Below are 19,665 nucleotides of genomic sequence, written 5' to 3' on the forward strand. Positions count from 1 at the left end.
AGCAACTTGTTAAAAAAATTCAATCAACCTATGCCATTATAAAATCGTTTCAATCATTTCACATAATAATTTGAAAAAAGTATATAGATATTGGGAAAAAAAACATTTGGATTAAGGCAAAGCAGGTTTTTCACTAAACCATAAAAACAACCAAGTGTCATCACCTGGTGTAATGTTCTAATAATGTTCTGTTTTTATTATTCCTATGTGGATACAACAGTGGGCTAAACTTCATAAAACTAAAATGAGAATGGATTTTCCATCAATACTTGTTTACTTGCTTGTCTGTACATCCGTTTAGTTTACACTTGATTATCTTGCACGAAATATAAAGAATCTTGAAAACTTCACCAGTACTGTTCAGTACCCAGGTATTTATCTCTGAGTCACACTGGTTGAATTTTTGGCTAAAGATGTCCTGGATCGATTTTTTGTCAGGCAATTTAATCCAACCAGATTGTTCAAAATGAAGCAGTTTAGACTGAGAATTGTATTAGCAACCACAAACTATGATATGAAACAAATATTGATTAAACTTAATCATTACACCCCTAACGTATACATAAGTATGAGTAAACAATGAACAAAAATCCATATTCTGACTTTTTTCCTTAAGGATATCACATAGAATTTAAGGAGAGGAACAGCCTGATGTGGAAACGGGCCAGTAAGACTCCTCTAAGAGTGAAGGAATGTAGAGTTACTGGGCTGACAGAGGGACTAGAATATGAGTTCAGGGTGATGGCCCTGAACATGGCTGGCCTTGGAAAAGCAAGTAAAGTTACTGAAGCTGTGGTTGCTCTGGATCCTATTGGTGAGTTTGCTGCATTTAAATGCTTACCTTTTTTAAATCATTCATCAAAAGTGCTCTTGATTGTACTATGAAATAATGCTCAAATGATAAGAGAAATCTGAAAAATATTTGAATACCTTCTTTTCCTAATTTCTGTCAGATCCTCCTGGAAAACCAGATGTCATTAATGTCACTAGAAATACAGTCACACTAATGTGGACACCTCCCAAATATGATGGTGGCTACAAACTGATCGGCTACATGGTGGAGAAGTTAGAGGCTGATGGCAAGGCCTGGACAAAGGCCAACCATGTCAACATTCAGGGTTGTGCCTTCACTGTCACTGACCTATCAGAAGGATCCCAGTATCAGTTTAGAATAAGGGCAAAGAATGCAGCTGGTGCCATCAGTGAGCCTTCAGATTGTACTGAGTTTCTAACCTGCAAGGATGAGTATGGTAAGCTTGATGGTAAAAGTAATATGGCAATAACTACATTCTTGTAAATTTCAAATAGCTGAACTTAGTCTTTATTTTCTTGGCAGAGCCTCCATCTATAACTATTGACCCAGACATGAAGGATGGTGTATCAGTCAGGGCTGGAGATACAATTGTGATTTCTGCTTCTAAGATTGTTGGAAAACCTCCCCCAACTACTTTCTGGTCCAAGGGAGGTCGGGAGTTCAAGAACTCTGATATCATCACTGTCAGCAGCACCCCCACCACCTCCACTCTAGCCATTAAGTATGCAAGTCGAAAGAACACGGGAGAGTACATTATCACTGCCAGCAACCCTTTTGGTATTAAGGAGGAACATGTTAAAGTGAAAGTTCTAGATGTACCTGGACCACCAGGTCCCATTGAAGCAAGTAATATTTCAGCAGAGAAGTGTACTCTGACCTGGCTTCCACCAGAAGAAGATGGAGGAAGCTCTATAAAGTCCTACATCCTTGAAAAGAGAGAGACTAGCCGCCTACAGTGGACCAAGCTAGCAGAAAATGTTATGGACTGCAGATATGTAGCTGCAAAACTAATCAAAGGCAATGAATACATCTTCAGAGTGCAAGCTGTGAACCAGTATGGCACCGGAGACTCAAGCCAATCGGGTCCAGTCAAAATGGTTGATAGTTTTGGTAAGTTTTTATTCATTAAGGATGTAGTTAAAAAGCAAGTCAGTTACTTGCCAAAGTATAAACTTGTGTACTGTGTGGAGGCTGCAGTTAACAATTTTTTTTTCCTCAGGCCCACCAGGTCCACCCTCAATCCCAGAGATTGACAATGTCAGCAGGAATGCAATCACTATTTCATGGAAGAGACCAGCAAATGATGGTGGCTGTGACATTAGAGGATATTCTGTGGAGAGAAAAGAGAGAAAAGGACTGAGATGGGTGAGAGCCCATAAGAGGTCAGTCCCTGACCTCCGCTTTAAGGTGCAAGGCCTAACTGAAGGAGTTGAGTATGAGTTCAGGGTCACTGCTGAAAATAAAGCTGGATTTGGGGAGCCAAGTGAGCCATCGCGCCCTGTGATGACAAAAGATATTGTTTGTAAGTAAAACTTAAACAGTATTTATAAACTGTATTTTTTTAATTGCATTTTTAGATATGAATTAGAAAATGAAAATGCACTCAGTTTTCCTTGAAGTAGATAACTGCTACTGACCCATGTAATTGCTTGTTTTTACACTTATTAGATCCCCCTGGCCCTCCATCCAATCCAAGAATTACAGAAACCACAAAAACCACAGCAACTTTTGCCTGGGGCCGGCCCCACTATGATGGAGGTCTTGAAGTGGAGGGATATATTGTTGAATATAAGAAAGAAGGTCATGATGATTGGGAAACAGAAACACAGTACCCAGTGAAGATTACAGAATATGTTATTGGCAAGCTTCAAAAAGGAGGCAAATACCACTTTAGAGTTTGTGCCATAAACTCAGAGGGAGTGGGTGAGCCTGCAGAGGTTGAAAAGGTGACTGAATTAGTGGATCAAGAAACACTGCCTGACTTTGAACTTGATGCTGAACTCAGAAGAACTTTAGTGGTGAGAAGCCGTTGTTCAATTCGTATGTTTATCCCAATCAAAGGACGTCCTGTTCCTGAAGTAACTTGGAGCAAAGATGATACAAACCTGAAAGTCCGTGCTCACATTGACAACACAGAATCTTACAGTCTATTTGTTATTCCTGAATGCAACAGATATGATGCTGGAAAGTATAATCTCTGTTTGGAAAATGTTGCTGGTAAGAAAACTGGTTTTGTCAATGTAAGGGTTCTGGACACACCAGGTCCACCAGTCAACCTCAAACCAAGAGAGGTGACCAAGAACAGTATCACTCTTCAGTGGGAAATCCCAATAATAGATGGTGGTTCTAAGATCCATAACTACATTATTGAAAAGAGAGCAGCCACCAAAAAAGCATATACGGTGCTTAGCACTACATGGCAAAAGTGTTCTTTTAAAATCCCAGATCTTGAGGAGGGGGCTTACTACTACTTCAGAATTTCTGCTGAAAATGACCTTGGTGTTGGAGAGCCTGCAGAAACCCCTGAGCCCATCAGGGTGTCCCAAGCTCCTTCTGCACCAGAAAACCTGTATGTTACAGATGTGACTGCAGAAAGTGCAAGCCTGGCATGGACAAAACCTCTCCATGATGGTGGAAGCTTGATTACCGGATATGTCATTGAAGCTCAAAAGAAAGACTCTGAACAGTGGGTCCATGTGGCCACCATCAAGGCTTTGGATTACACAGTAACAGATCTGACTGAGGGTGCTGAGTATACTTTCCGTATAATGGCTGTCAACGCATCAGGCAGGAGTGATCCTCGTGAGAGCAGGCCTGCTATTATTAAGGAGCAAACATCTACCCCTTCATTTGATCTTCGGGGTGTGTACCAGAAGACTGTCATTGTCAAAGCAGGAGATCGCGTGAAAGTGGAAATTCCAGTGCTGGGTAAACCAAGGCCTATTGTTTCCTGGAAAAAGGGAGATTCGACTCTCAAGGAAACCCAAAGAATCAATACAGAAATCACACAAACATCAACTATTCTCAATATCAATGAGATCAAAAGAACTGATGGAGGACAGTATTCCGTCACTGGAAAGAATTTGCTAGGTACAGTGACAGAGACCATCACAGTTCTGGTCCATGACATTCCAGGTCCTCCAATTGGTCCTATAAAGCTGGATGAAGTCTCGTGTGATCATGTTATAATGTCTTGGGAGCCACCAGAGAATGATGGAGGTGTTCCAATCAACAACTATATTGTTGAGATGCGGGAGACTACTGGCACTTCATGGGTAGAGCTGGCAGCAACTGTAATCCGCACCACTTTCAAGGCAGTTCGACTCACTACTGGGACTCAATATCAGTTCCGTGTCAAGGCCCAGAACAGATATGGTATTGGACCATGTATCATTTCAGAACCTGTATTTGCTGCATATCCATTTGATGTGCCTGGCCAGCCTGGTAGTCCGGTGGTCACATCTTTTAACAAGGACTCTATGGTTTTAAGTTGGAATGAGCCTTCTTCTGATGGAGGTAGTCCCATTCTGGGTTATCATGTGGACAGGAAAGAGAAAAATAGCATTCTGTGGCAACGGGTCAGCAAAGCTCTCGTTGTTGGGAATATTTTCAAATCTGTTGGCCTTGTTGATGGTATTGCATATGAACATCGTGTCATTGCTGAAAATATGGCTGGTCTAAGCAAACCTAGCAAACCCTCTGAGCCTATGTATGCTTTGGACCCAGTTGATCCACCAGGCAGACCCGTAGCATTGAACATTACCAGACATGAGGTGACACTGTCCTGGACCATACCAGAAGGGGATGGTGGATTTTCCATTACAGGATACCAAGTAGAGAGGAGAGAGATGCCCAATGGACGTTGGCTCAAAGCAAACTTCAACAACATTCTGGAAACTACATATACAGTTAGCGGTCTGACTGAGGATGTAACCTATGAGTTTCGTGTGTTTGCAAGAAACTCAGCTGGTGCTGTTAGTGCTCCATCTCAGCAGTCAGAGCCAATCACTTGCAGAGATGACATTGAAGAGCCTCGACTCGATGTTGATGCATCCTACAGCAGCAATGTTGTAGTAATGGCTGGAGAGATTTTCAAGTTGGAAGCCAGAGTAACTGGTAGGCCCATTCCATCACTGGTATGGACTAAAGAGGGAAAAGAGCTTGAGGACACAGCCAAGCTGGAAATAAAAACCTCAGACTTTCACACAACTCTAACAAACAAAGATTCGTTGAGGAGAGATGGTGGTACTTTTACTCTAACTGCTAGTAATCCTGGTGGCTTTGCCAAGTTTACATTTAATGTCAAGGTGCTTGATAGACCAGGACCACCAGATTCCCTCACTGTTACAGATATCGCTGCAGAAAAATGTGTGCTTAACTGGATTCATCCTGCACATGATGGTGGTGCCAAAATTGAGTATTTTATCATTCAGAGACGTGAAACCAGTAGGTTGGCATGGACTAATGTGGCAACAGACCTTCAAGCTAACAGGTTTAAGGTCACAAAGCTTCTTAAGGGTAATGAGTACATTTTTAGGGTTATGGCTGTTAACAAGTATGGTGTAGGTGAACCTGTAGAGTCTGTGCCTGTCATATGCACAAACCCATATGTTCCCAGTGATCCACCATCACAGCCAGAGGTTACCACAATCACCAAAGACTCAATGGTTGTGTGCTGGGAGCGCCCTGAGCATGATGGAGGAAGCAGAATCAACACATACATAATTGAAAGAAGGGATAAGACTGGCCTGCGCTGGGTAAAGTGTAATAAAAGGACTGTAACAGACTTGCGTTACAAGGTTTCTGGGCTTACACTGGGACATGAATATGAATTTAGAATTTTTGCTGAGAATAACGCTGGCTTAAGTCAGCCAAGCCCTTCTAGTCCTTTCTACAAAGCCGTAGATACAATCTTCCAGCCTGGACCCCCAGGCAATCCTAGAGTACTGGACACCACCAAGTCTTCCATTACCCTGGCCTGGAATAAACCCGTCTATGATGGTGGTTCTGAAATCACTGGATACATTGTGGAGACTTGCCTACCTGAGGAGGATGAGTGGACAATTCAAACTCCAAGGAAGGGATGGACAGCGACTTCATATACCATCACTAACCTGAAGGAAAACCAAGACTATAAAATCAACATTTGTGCAACAAATTGTGAAGGAGTGGGAGAGCCTGCTGCTGTTCCTGGAACACCAAAGGCTGAGGACAGACTACTTCCTCCGGAAATTGAACTTGGAGCTGAGTTGCGTAAGGTTGTGTGCATCAGAGCCTGCAGTACACTCAGACTATTTGTTCCAATCAATGGAAGACCAGCACCTGAAGTGAAATGGTCAAGAGAGCATGGGGGATCTCTTGATAAAGCCAACATTGAAATTACACCATCATTTACCACTCTTCAGATAGACAATGTTGACAGGTTTGATGGGGGCAAATACATGCTGACTATAGAAAACCCATCTGGAAGTAAGACAGCCTTTGTTAATGTAAGAGTGCTAGATACTCCAGGAGCACCTCAGAATCTTATTGTTAAGGAGGTCACCAAAGATTCAGTTTCTCTGGTTTGGGATGCACCTCTTATTGATGGGGGTTCCAGAGTGCGCAACTACATTGTGGAAAAACGGGAGTCAACTAGGAAAGCTTACTCAACAGTTTGCGCTAGCTGCCATAAGTCAAGTTGGAAAGTTGGAGAGTTGGAGGAGGGAAAACTGTACTCTTTCAGAATTCTGGCCGAAAACGAGTTTGGCATTGGCCTCCCAGTTGAGACCGTTGAACCAATTAAGGTGTCAGAGAAACCTCTACCTCCGGGAAAAGTTTCCCTCCTTGAAATCACCAGCACTACTGTCACCCTGACATGGGAAAAGCCAGACCATGATGGCGGAAGTAGAATAACAGGTTATATTGTTGAGATGCAGGGTAAAGGCAGTGACAAGTGGACCCAAGTCATGACAGTGAAGAGCAATGAGGCTTATGTAACAGGGCTCACACAGGGAGAAGAGTATAATTTCCGTATTTCAGCCAGTAATGAAAAAGGTGTTAGTGACCCACGTCCTCTCAGCGTTCCTGTGGTGGCTAAAGATCTGGCAATTTCTCCAACCTTCAAAATGCTTTTTAGTACATTCAGTGTCCTAGCAGGAGATGACCTTAAGATAGATATACCATATGTTGCTCATCCTAAAGCTGCTGTAACTTGGCTAAAAGGTGGTGTTAGTCTCAAGGAAACAACAAGAGTAAATGCTGAGGCTACAGATCGAAACATTCTTCTGGTTATTAAGGAAGCTTGCAGGGAAGATGTTGGCACATACACCATTAAACTGACTAACAAAGCTGGAGAGGCTACAACAGATATCAGCGTTGTTGTATTAGATAAGCCTGGATCTCCAACTGGCCCAATCAAAATGGATGAGGTTACTGCTGATAGTGTAGTCTTGTCATGGAATCCACCACAATATGATGGTGGTTGTGCCATTAACAATTATATTGTAGAGAAGAGAGATACATCCACCACCAACTGGCAGATTGTTTCAGCAACTGTTGCCAGAACAACGATCAAGGCTGCCCGTCTAAAAACTGGATCTCAATACCAGTTTAGGATTGCTGCAGAAAATCGATATGGAAAGTCATCATTCCTGTTATCTGACACTATTGTTGCTCAGTTTCCATTTGAGGTCCCAAGTTCACCACGCTCTGTTGTTGTTCAGTCAGCCACCAAAGAGAGCATGGTAGTTGTGTGGGAGAAGCCCAGCAATGATGGCGGAAGTAAAATTCTAGGCTATCATTTAGAACTCAAAGAGAAGAATAGTATACTGTGGGTGAAACAGAACAAACAAGTCATCCCTGATACAAGATTCAAGGTAGTTGGCCTAGAGGAAGGAATTGAATATGAGTTCAGAGTTTATGCTGAGAACATAGTTGGCCTTAGCAAAGTCAGCAAAGTAAGTGAGTTGCAAGTAGCCAGGGATCCTTGTGAAAGGCCAGGAAAACCCGAAGCTGTTATTGTGACAAGAAATCAAGTCACACTCAGATGGACAAAACCTGAGTATGACGGGGGTATCAAGATTACTGGTTATGTTGTTGAGAAGAAGGAAGTCAGCGGGCGCTGGATGAAGGCCAGTTTCACAAACATCATTGAGTGTGAATTTGTTGTCACAGAACTCACTGAAGATCAGATTTATGAGTTTCGTGTTATTGCTAGAAATGCTGCAGGTGTGCTGAGCCAGCCCTCAGACTCCACTGGACCCATCACTGCTAAAGATGAAGTGGATCCACCCAAAATTGACTTGGAGGCTAAGTACTCCCAGGCTGTGGTACTAAATGCTGGTGAGACATTCAAACTTGAAGCATCTATTTATGGCAAGCCTGTGCCCACCATACACTGGCTGAAAGATGGTCATGAGATCACTGAAGCAGCTCGAATAGAAATTCATAACACAAATTTTACAGCTTGCCTAATTTGCAAGGAAGCCATTCGTATTGATGGAGGACAGTACACTATTCTAGTAAAAAATGTTGGTGGAGAAAAGTCTGTTAACATTAACGTAAAGGTCCTGGACAGACCAGGTCCACCAGAGGGCCCAATCTCTATTTATGGAGTCACTAGTGAGAAATGTTCAATTTCCTGGAAACCTCCCTTGCAAGATGGAGGAAGTGATGTGTCTCATTATGTTGTGGAGAGAAGAGAAACCAGCAGACTTGTTTGGACTGTAGTTGAATCAAAGGTGCAGACACTAAACCTGAAGATTACTAAACTTCTTCCTGGCAATGAGTACATCTTCAGAGTAATCCCAGTCAATAAATACGGAGTTGGTGAGCCTCTTGAATCTGAGCCAATGATTGCTAGAAATCCATTTGTTGCACCAAGCGCACCGACTGAGGTGGAGGTTTCAACAATCACTAAGGACTCCATGGTTGTTACATGGGAACGCCCCTCTAATGATGGAGGTAGCCCCATCCAAGGATATGTTGTTGAAAAAAGGGATAAGGATGGTGTGAGATGGACCAGGTGCAACAAGCGCAATGTTAGTGAGCTGCGCTTTAGAGTAACAGGACTCCTTGAGAACCATAGTTATGAATTTAGGGTTGCTGCTGAAAATGCTGCAGGAGTTGGGACACCAAGCAAGCCCACAATATACTACAAGGCTCTAGATCCAATCTTCAAACCAGGTCCACCAAATAACCCCAAAGTATTGGACACTTCTAGGTCCACTGTTACTCTGACCTGGGGCAAACCTATCTATGATGGTGGCTGTGAGATCCAGGCTTATATTGTTGAAGCTTGTAATGGAGCTTCAGATGAGTGGTTTATGTGCACACCTCCCACTGGAATCACTGAAACTACATTTACAGCAAAAAAGCTTCTCGAGAAGCACGAGTACCAGTTTAGAGTGTGTGCAATCAACAAAATCGGAGTTGGTGAGCATGCTGATGTGCCTGGAAAAATTCTTCTCGAGGAGAAACTTGAGCCTCCTGATCTTGAATTGGATGCTGATATGAGAAAAATGATCAATATTAGAGCAGCATGCACTCTCAGACTTTTTGTACCTGTGAGAGGTCGCCCAGCACCTGAAATAAAGTGGGGAAAGGCTGATGGAGAAATTAAGGAAACTGCCCAAATAGACAATACAGGCAACTATGCTTCTCTTGTAATAGAAAATGTTGACCGTTTTGACAGTGGAAAGTACACTTTAACAGCCGAAAATGCAAGTGGAGTGAAGTCTGTATTCATTAGTGTCAGAGTCTTGGACTCCCCTAGTCCACCTACTAACTTCATGGTGAAAGAAATCACTAAGAACTCTGTTACTCTCACATGGGAACCTCCTCTCCTTGATGGTGGCTCAAAGATTAAGCATTATATAGTTGAAAAACGGGAGAGCACTAGAAAGGTTTACTCTCCTATCACTACCTGCAACAAGATGTCGTTGAAAGTTGAGTCCTTACCAGAGGGTGGAATTTTTTTCTTTAGAGTATTAGCTGAAAATGAGTATGGTGTGGGTCTACAAGCTAAAACAATTGAGCCAATCAAAATATCTGAGAAACCTCAACCACCTGGAAAGGTAAGCGTAGTTGATGTTAGTCGTAGTACCGTGTCTCTAAAATGGGAGAAGCCCATACATGATGGTGGTAGTAGAGTCAGTCACTACGAAGTTGAAATGGCTCCAAAGGACAGTGATACCTGGTCTTTGTGTGCTAGTGTAAAGAGCTTAGAGACCACAGTGGCCAGTCTTCTCCAAGGAGAGGAATACCAGTTCAGAGTTGTTGCTGTAAATGACAAAGGCAAAAGTGATCCAAGACAACTAGCCCATTCTGTCGTGGCAAAGGATCTTACAATCGAGCCTTCCATTAGACCCAAAGCAAGTACCTACAGTGTTCAGGTAGGGTACGACCTTAAAATAGAGGTCCCAATTGCTGGACATCCAAAACCAACTATCACTTGGACAAAGGATGGCACAGACCTTAAGCAGACGACCAGAGTAAACGTCACTGACTCAGCACATCACACAACCCTCACCATAAAAGATGCTATCAGAGAAGATGGAGGAATGTACACCATCAACATTGCAAATTCTCTTGGTTCCAAAGATGCAAATGTGGAAGTGATCACTCTGGATAAACCAGGCCCACCAACAGGCCCCGTTAAAATGGAGGACATTAGTGCTGAGAGTGTTACCCTGATTTGGGAACCTCCCACATACACAGGTGGATGTCCAATTTCCAATTATGTGGTGGAAAAAAGAGACACAACTACAACTAACTGGGTAGTTGTATCAGCCACAGTTGCAAGAACCACATTAAAAGTGGCAAACCTGAAGACTGGTGCAGAATATCAGTTCAGAGTTTTTGCTGAGAATAGATATGGAAAGAGTTATGGAATTGATTCAGAGCCTGTTGTGGCACAGTATCCATTCCAAGAGCCTGGCCCTCCAGGGACACCATTTGTGTCCTCATACACTAAAGATTATATGGTAGTTGAGTGGCATAAACCCCCATCTGATGGAGGAAGTTCTATCTTGGGTTACCATTTGGAGAGGAAGGAGAAAAACAGTATTCTTTGGACTAAGGTTAACAAAATGCTGATCCAAGACTGCAGATTTAAGTCAACCCCTCTTGAGGAGGGCATTGAGTATGAGTATAGAGTGTATGCTGAGAATATTGTTGGTATAGGAAAATGCAGTAAAACATCAGAAGGATATGTTGCACGAGACCCTTGTGATCCTCCTGGTCAACCTGTGGCCGCAATTGTGACCAGGCACTCGGTAAAACTAAGATGGACCCCCCCAATATATGATGGTGGAAGCCTTGTTACTGGCTATGTAGTAGAAAAACGTGACCTTCCAGAAGGTAAATGGATGAAAGCTAGCTTTGCAAACATCATTGAGAATGAATTCACAGTTACTGGCCTTATAGAAGACAGTAAATATGATTTTAGAGTGATTGCAAGGAATGCAGCTGGTGCTGTGAGTAAGCCGTCTGACACCACAGGATCTATAATGGCCAAGGACGAAGTTGAAACACCAAAATGTGAAACAGATCCTGTTTACAACCAAACTATTGTCATAAATGCAGGGGAGACATTTACTTTGGAAGCCAGTGTGGAAGGAAAGCCCATCCCAACAGCCCAGTGGTTCAAGGGAAGTTTTGAAGTTGAAAACTCTGCAAGAGCCGAGATCAAAAACACTGATTGTAAGGCTATACTTGTTGTCAAAGATGCTATCAGAGTGGATGGTGGACAGTACACGCTGGTTCTGACCAATGTGGCTGGAACAAAAACTGTTCCATTTAGTGTTAAGGTTTTGGATAGACCAGGCCCTTCAGAGGGACCCCTAACAATAAGCAATGTGACAGAGGAGAAGTGTTCATTGTCATGGCTTCCACCAAGACATGATGGAGGTGCAAGTATTTCTCACTATGTTATTCAAAAGAGAGAAACCAGTCGCTTGGCATGGACAGTAGTCTCCAGCGAGTGTAAAGCAACCATGTTCAAGGTTACCAAGTTATTGAAAGGAAATGAGTACATCTTCAGAGTAATGGCTGTCAACAAATATGGAGAGGGAGAGCCCCTTGAATCAGCACCTGTTGTCATGAAAAATCCATTTGTTCCTCCAGGCTCACCTCAGGAACTTGAGATCACCAACATAACAAGAGACTCCATGACTGTCTGTTGGAACCGTCCTGACACCACAGGTGGCAGTGACATTGTTGGTTACATTGTTGAGAAAAGGGACAGAGCTGGAGTGAGGTGGACCAAGTGCAACAAACGCAGAGTTACAGACTTACGCTTCAGAGTAACAGGGTTAACTGAAGACCATGACTATGAATTTAGGGTGTCTGCTGAGAATGGAGCTGGGGTGGGACAACCAAGCCCATCCACACCTTACCTCAAAGCTTGTGACCCAACATTTGAACCAGGCAGTCCAACTAATGTCCATTTGGTTGACACCACAAAAGACTCAATCACTGTGGCTTGGCATAGGCCCATCTATGATGGTGGCTGTGAGATTCAAGGATACGCTGTTGAAATTACCAAGGCTGATGAGGAGGAATGGACAATATGCACACCACCCACTGGTATAAATGATACAAAGTTTACCATCAAAAAGTTAACGGAACACCAAGAATACAAAGTGCGTGTCTGTGCCATCAACAAGCTTGGTATTGGAGAGCCCACAGAAATTCAAGGAATTCTTAAACCTATGGATAAGATTGAGCCTCCAGAGGTGATTCTGGATTCAGAGCTTAGGAAAGGAATAGTTGTGAGAGCAGGAGGATCAATGAGAATCTATATTCCTTTTAAAGGTCGTCCCACCCCTCAAATAGGCTGGGCTAAGGAAGATGGTGAGCTCCCCAGTAAAGTTCAGATTGAGATGGGTGAGAACTACACACAGCTTTCCATTGACATATGTGACAAATTTGATGCTGGAAAATACATCCTTAATTTAGAGAATAGTGCTGGCACAAAATCTGCTTTTGTCTCAGTTAAAGTTCTGGACACCCCAGGCCCCCCTTTACAGCTAGTAGTTAGAGACATAAAGAGGGAGAGTGTTACCCTGAACTGGGAGCCACCAATTATTGATGGTGGTTCAAGAATAAAGAATTACCTGGTTGAAAAGCGTGAATCAACAAGGAAAGTTTTTTCCAATGTGGACAACAAATGCACAAAAACAAGTTATCGTGTTACTGGCCTTACTGAGGGAACTATCTACTATTTCAGAGTATTGGCAGAAAATGAATTTGGTGTTGGACAGCCAACTGTGACAGAACAACCAGTTAAAGCCTCTGAGCCACCCCTGCCTGTTGGTAAGGTCACATTGACTGAAGTGACAAAAACTACCACTTCACTCTCTTGGGAAAAACCAGATCATGATGGAGGTAGCAGAATCATTGGCTACTATATTGAAATGCAACCTGTAGGCTCAGAGGAATGGGTGTTGGCTGCCACAACCAAAACTTGTGAAGGCACTGTTGTAGGCCTCCGTGCAGGACATGACTACTTATTTAGAGTGTTTGCTTTTAATGAAAAGGGCAAAAGTGACCCTAGAGCTTTGGCTGCACCAGTGACTGCTAAAGATATTACCATTGAGCCAAGATTCAAAGTAAGATTCAACACTTACAGTTTACAGCAAGGTGAGGATCTAAAGATTGAGATTCCTGTGTTTGGCCGCCCCATCCCGAAAGTGGAATGGAAAAAAGAAGGACAAGCAATTAAGGAGACAACACGATTGAATGTCTTGAGCACATCATCATCTACTAAACTGGTTATCAAAGATGCAAATAAGGAAGACTCTGGTAAATACAGTGTCACAGCCACGAGCAGCATCGGAACAGTTACAGAGGAGATTATTGTTATCATACTTGATAAGCCTGGACCACCCACTGGGCCCGTGAAAATCGAGGAGGTTAGCTGCAATTATGTTGTTCTCTCCTGGGAGCCACCAGAGTATACTGGAGGATGTCAAATCAACAACTACATTGTTGAAAAGAGGGACACTACCACCACAAATTGGCAGATTGTATCTGCTACAATTGCAAGGACAACCATTAAAGTCTCCAAGCTCAAAACTGGTGTTGAATATCAATTTAGAGTCTGTGCTGAAAATAGGTATGGAAAAAGTTCTCCCATTGTCTCTCCAGCTGTTATTGCTCAGTATCCATTTAGTGTGCCTGCAGCCCCAGGAACACCAATCACTACAGCTGCAACTAAAGATAACATGGTTGTTGAATGGAAGCCTCCAAGTAACAATGGTGGTAGTCCCATCCTTGGCTATCATCTGGAGAGAAAGGAAAAGAATAGTCTTTTGTGGAGTAAAATGAACAAGCTTTTAATTCCAGAGACACGCTTCAAGACCACAGACCTTGAAGAAGGCATTGAATATGAATTCAGAGTTTATGCTGAGAACATTGCAGGTGTCAGTCCAGCTAGTAAAGTCTCAGATGGTACAGTAGCCAGAGACCCATGTGACCCCCCAGGCACTCCTGAGGCCATTGAAATCACCAGAAACCATGTGACACTCCAGTGGACCAAACCCCAGTATGATGGAGGTAGTTTAATCACTGGCTATTTAATTGAAAGAAAGAAATACCCAGATACCCGCTGGATGAAAGCCAGCTTCACCAACATTATTGATACCCAGTTTACACTTGCTGGACTTACTGAGGACTGTGTTTATGAGTTTAGAGTCATTGCCAGGAATGCTGCAGGAACTTTGAGTCATCCATCTGAAAGTACTGGACAAATTACAGCCAAAGATGAAATTGAAGCACCAGATGCTACTTTGGATTCTAAATTTAAAGATCTGACAGTTGTTAGTGCTGGTGAGTCATTTGAGATTGATGCTGACTATACTGGCAAGCCTCTCCCTGAAGTCATATGGTTAAAGGATGGTAAGGAAATTGACAAAACCACACCAAGAATGGAGATCAAAACTACACTTACACGTACAATCCTGACAGTCAAGGAGTGCATTAGAGTGGATGGTGGCCACTTTGTCCTCAAGCTTGTTAATGTTGGTGGCGTCAAGATGATCCCAATTAATGTGAAAGTTCTTGACAGACCTGGTCCTCCAGATGGCCCATTAGAAGTTAAAGGGGTTAGGGCTGAGAAATGTTATCTGCACTGGAACCATCCTTCACATGATGGTGGAGCAAGTATCTCTCACTATATCATTGAAAAAAGAGAGACCAGTCGTTTGTCATGGACTGTGGTTGAGCCCAAGATCCAAGCAATTAGCTACAAAGTTACCAAACTGCTTCCTGGTAATGAATACATTTTTAGAGTTACTGCTGTAAATAAATATGGAGTTGGTGAACCTCTGGAATCGGAGCCTGTTATTGCTCGTAACCCATTCACTGTTCCCAGTGCACCTTCAACCCCTGAGGTCAGCGCTGTCACTAGAGACTCTATAGTCCTTACCTGGGAAAGGCCTGAAGAAAATGGAGGAGCTGAGATTGAAGGCTACATTCTTGAAAAACGGGACAAGGATGGTATCAGGTGGACCAAGTGCAACAAAAAGAGACTGAATGACCTAAGATTCAGGTGCACTGGTCTCACTGAAGGTCACTACTATGAATTCAGAGTCTCTGCTGAAAATGCTGCTGGCACTGGAAAGCCAAGTGCACCGAGCCAATACATTAAGGCATGTGATGCCACATATCCACCAGGACCTCCAAGTAACCCTAAAGTCACCAATCATTCAAGTAATACTGTCTCCCTGACCTGGTCCAGGCCTATTTATGATGGTGGCGCACCTATTACAGGATATGTTATTGAAATGAAAGAGGCAGGAGATGATGAATGGATTATCTGCAGTCCTCCCACTGGTGTTCAAAGCACTAACTACACTGTAAAGAAACTGAAAGAAAATGCTGAGTATAACTTCCGCGTATGTGCTGCTAACTGTGAAGGAGTAGGAGAGCCTGTGGATCTACCTGGGTCTGTGATTGCTGCGGAGAAGCTAGAGGCCCCTGAGATTGAACTAGATGCTGACCTAAGGAAGATGGTGAACGTACGTGCTACTGCAACACTGCGTCTATTTGTGACGATTAGAGGGAAACCGGAACCTGAGGTAAAATGGTCAAAGGTTGGCAGCACTCTAAATGAACGTGCACAAATTGACGTCACAAGCTCTTATACAATGCTGGTAATTGAAAATGTTGATAGATTTGACACTGGCAAATACGTGGTGACCCTTGAGAACCTAAGTGGCTCTAAATCTGCATTTATTAATGTTAGAGTTTTGGACTCTCCTAGTGCACCAACAAACTTGGAAGTTAAAGATGTGAAGAGGAATTCCGTTTCACTTTCTTGGGAGCCTCCTCTTATTGACGGCGGGGCTAAGATATCACACTATATTGTTGAGAAGAGAGAGCAGAAGAGAATGGCTTTCACCAGTGTTTGCACCAACTGTGTAAGGAACTCTTACATTGTGTCTGACCTACAAGAGGGAGGAAGATATTATTTCCGTGTGTTGGCTGTAAATGAGCTAGGAGTGGGTCTGCCTGCTTCTACGGACCAAGTCAAGGTATCTGAGGCACCTTTGCCTCCTGGCAAAGTTGTTGTTGAAGATATAACTCGTCACAGTGTCACCCTTTCGTGGGAGAAACCTGATCACGATGGAGGCAGCAAAATCACAAGCTACATTGTAGAGATGCAGCCAAAAGGAGAAGACAAATGGACGTTGTGTAGTCAAGCTAAAGCACTAGAGGCCACTATCATTGGACTTACAACAGGAGAAGAATACTCATTTAGGGTCACTGCAGTAAATGATAAGGGTAAGAGTGATGCTAAGCCTTTGGCTGTTCCTGTAGTAGTAAAGGACATAACAATGGAGCCCAACATAAACCTGCTGTTCAACACATACAGTGTAAAAGCTGGAGATGACTTGAAGATTGATGTTCCATTTAAGGCCAGACCCCAACCTGAGGTTTCGTGGAAAAAAGATGGCCATGTTCTTAAGCAGACAACCAGGGTGAATGTTGTCACCTCAAAGACATCATCAAAAGTAATTATTAAAGATGCCAACAAAGAAGATGTTGGAAAGTATGAGATTTCAGTAACAAATGCAATTGGAACAAAGACAGCTGAAGTGTCGGTTGTAGTACTGGAAAAACCAGGTCCACCCAGCAACATTAAGTTGGAAGAAGTTAGTGCTGATTTTATCTCTCTATCCTGGGATGCTCCAATATATGATGGTGGATGCCAGATTAACAATTATGTGGTGGAGAAAAGAGATACCACCACTACAACATGGCAAATTGTCTCAGCCACAGTAGCAAGGACATCAATTAAGGTTACTCGGCTTACTCAAGGAATAGAGTACCAATTCCGTATTGCAGCGGAAAATCGTTATGGCAAGAGTTCTGCAATTGATTCTGCTCCTGTTGTTGCTCAATATCCATTTGAGCCTCCCGGTCCTCCAACAAAGCTCCATGTTGTCCATGCTACTAAGACTGGTATGCTGGTATCATGGGGCAAACCAGCAAGTGATGGCGGAAGCCCAGTTATTGGTTATCATATTGAATGCAAAGATCAAAGTAGCATTCTTTGGACTAAAGTTAACAGAGGTCTGCTAACTGAAAACCAGTTTAAAATGACTGGCATTGAGGAGGGCTTACTTTATCATTTCAGAGTATATGCTGAGAATATTGCTGGCATTGGTCCATGTACTAAGCCCTGTGATCCAGTTGCAGCTAGAGATCCATGTGAGCCTCCACGTAACCTCAGAGTTACAAATATCACTAGGAATTCAGTGTCTCTCTTTTGGAATGGCCCAGAGTATGATGGTGGAGTAAAAATCACCGGATATATTGTAGAGCATAGAGAACTACCTGATGGCCGGTGGCTGAAGTGCAACTTTGCCAATTTGCAAGACACTTACTTTGATGTTACAGGCTTAACAGAAGATGTCCAATATGAATTCCATATTATTGCTAAGAATTCTGCAGAGCAGCTCAGTGTTCCCTCAGAAAGCACTGGTCCCATCACCGTTAAAGATGATGTAGACCCTCCAGCCATAATAATGGAAGACAAATTACGACAACTAATGGTCATTAAGGCTGGAGAGACTATTAAAATTGATGCAGAGATTACAGGGCGTCCACTCCCAGTCATTTCCTGGTCAAAGGATGGAAAGGAAATAGAGGCCAAAGCAAGGTGTGAAATCACATCTACTAACTTCACAACGACCCTCACTGTTACTGATGCTATCAGGAAAGATTCTGGGCAATACGTTCTTACTCTGCACAATGTTGCAGGAACTAGATCCATGGCTGTTAACTGTAAAGTTCTGGACAGACCTGGACCTGCCTCAGGACCTTTGGTAGTGTCTGGACTAACAGCAGAGAAATGCACCCTAACATGGGGACCCCCTCAAGAGAATGGGGGTGCTGAGATCATGCACTACATTGTGGAGAAACGTGAGACAAGTCGCCTTGCTTGGACTCTAGTTTATGGTGACATGAAGGCTACAACTTGCAAAGTGACCAAGTTGCTTAAAGGAAATGAATATATCTTTAGAGTTAGGGGAGTAAACAAATATGGAGATGGTGAGCCTTTGGAGAGTGAGCCAGAAAAGGCCATGGACCCATTTACTGTGCCCGCAGCTCCCACAAATGTCCAAGTTACAGCAGTTACTAGTGATGCAATGACAATATGTTGGGAAAGACCAGTGTCTGATGGTGGCAGCAGTATTTCTGGTTATGTAATTGAAAAGCGAGAGAAAACAGGCCTTCGTTGGTGCCGTGTTAACAAGAAACCTGTTTATGACCTAAGAGTCAAGGCTTCACACCTTCGTGAGGGCTGTGAATATGAGTATAGAGTGTTTGCAGAGAATGCTGCAGGGCTAAGTAAACCTAGTACCCCCTGTCCACTAACTAAGGCTGAAGACCCACAGTTTCTGCCCTCTCCTCCTGCTAAACCTAAGATCATTGACTCTACAAAAACCACAGTCACCTTGTCATGGAACAAGCCCCTATTTGATGGCGGTGCACCAGTAACTGGATACAGAGTAGAGTACAGAAAGACATCTGATGATGAGTGGTTTATTGCAGTGCAGAACACCAAGACTACAGAATTTACAGTTGTGGGATTGACACCTGGGGCTGAATATGTGTTTGTTGTCAAGTCCATTAACAAAATAGGTATTAGTGAGCCAAGCCCTGAGACAGACAAACAGATTGCTAGGGAAAGACAGGAGGAACCTGTGTTTGACATAAGCAACGAGATGAGGAAGACACTCATTGTCAAAGATGGAAGCTCATTTACCTTGAAAGTGCCATTCAGAGGCAAACCCATACCAAATGTTACTTGGGCTAAACCTGACATTGACCTTAGAGTCCGGGCTGTCATTGACACAACAGACACTTTCACCTCAATAACCCTTGAAAAAGCAACTCGCAGTGATTCTGGAAAATATACAGTCACCTTATCCAGTGTTGCTGGAACTTCTTCATTGACACTAAATGTCAGAGTGCTGGACTCACCTGGACCTCCTTCACGTGTGGAGGTCAAGGAAGTAACAAAAACATCTGCCACAGTCACCTGGGACACTCCTGAGAATGAGGGTGGAGGACCAGTAAAGAATTACCTTGTTGATATCCGTGAGGCCAGTAGGAAAGGCTGGACTAGGTTGACTGAAACATGCCACAGGCTTACATACAAGGTGATCAATCTAAAAGAAGGAGAGGTCTACTATTTCCGAGTGACAGGAGAAAATGAGTTTGGGGTTGGTGAACCAGCAGAGACCAAGGAAGGAACCAAGATTACAGGTACTGAGTTTTAAATTGACATTTTTCATGATTTAGAGATTTAAGATAAACATTTTTGCCCTGCCCACATTTTTTTTCAACAAAACACT

The 19,665-nt window shown here is 43.2% G+C and overlaps 1 protein-coding gene across 20 annotated transcripts in view; it reads left to right on the plus strand.

Moving 5' to 3' along the window:
• Nucleotides 1–19,665, plus strand: part of LOC101168333 (titin) — a 198,335-nt gene that overhangs the window by 147,899 nt on the left and 30,771 nt on the right. For all 20 annotated transcript variants that reach the window (XM_023950682.1, XM_023950697.1, XM_023950696.1 and 17 more), the window contains 5 exons: nt 617–814; nt 954–1,250; nt 1,337–1,924; nt 2,034–2,336; nt 2,483–19,576. In XM_023950682.1, the coding sequence (XP_023806450.1) occupies nt 617–814; nt 954–1,250; nt 1,337–1,924; nt 2,034–2,336; nt 2,483–19,576 (18,480 nt within the window). The remainder of the gene's footprint in view (nt 1–616; nt 815–953; nt 1,251–1,336; nt 1,925–2,033; nt 2,337–2,482; nt 19,577–19,665) is intronic.

The sequence above is a fragment of the Oryzias latipes genome, chromosome 21 (genome assembly GCF_002234675.1).
Source record: "Oryzias latipes chromosome 21, ASM223467v1".
Classification (NCBI taxonomy): domain Eukaryota; kingdom Metazoa; phylum Chordata; class Actinopteri; order Beloniformes; family Adrianichthyidae; genus Oryzias; species Oryzias latipes.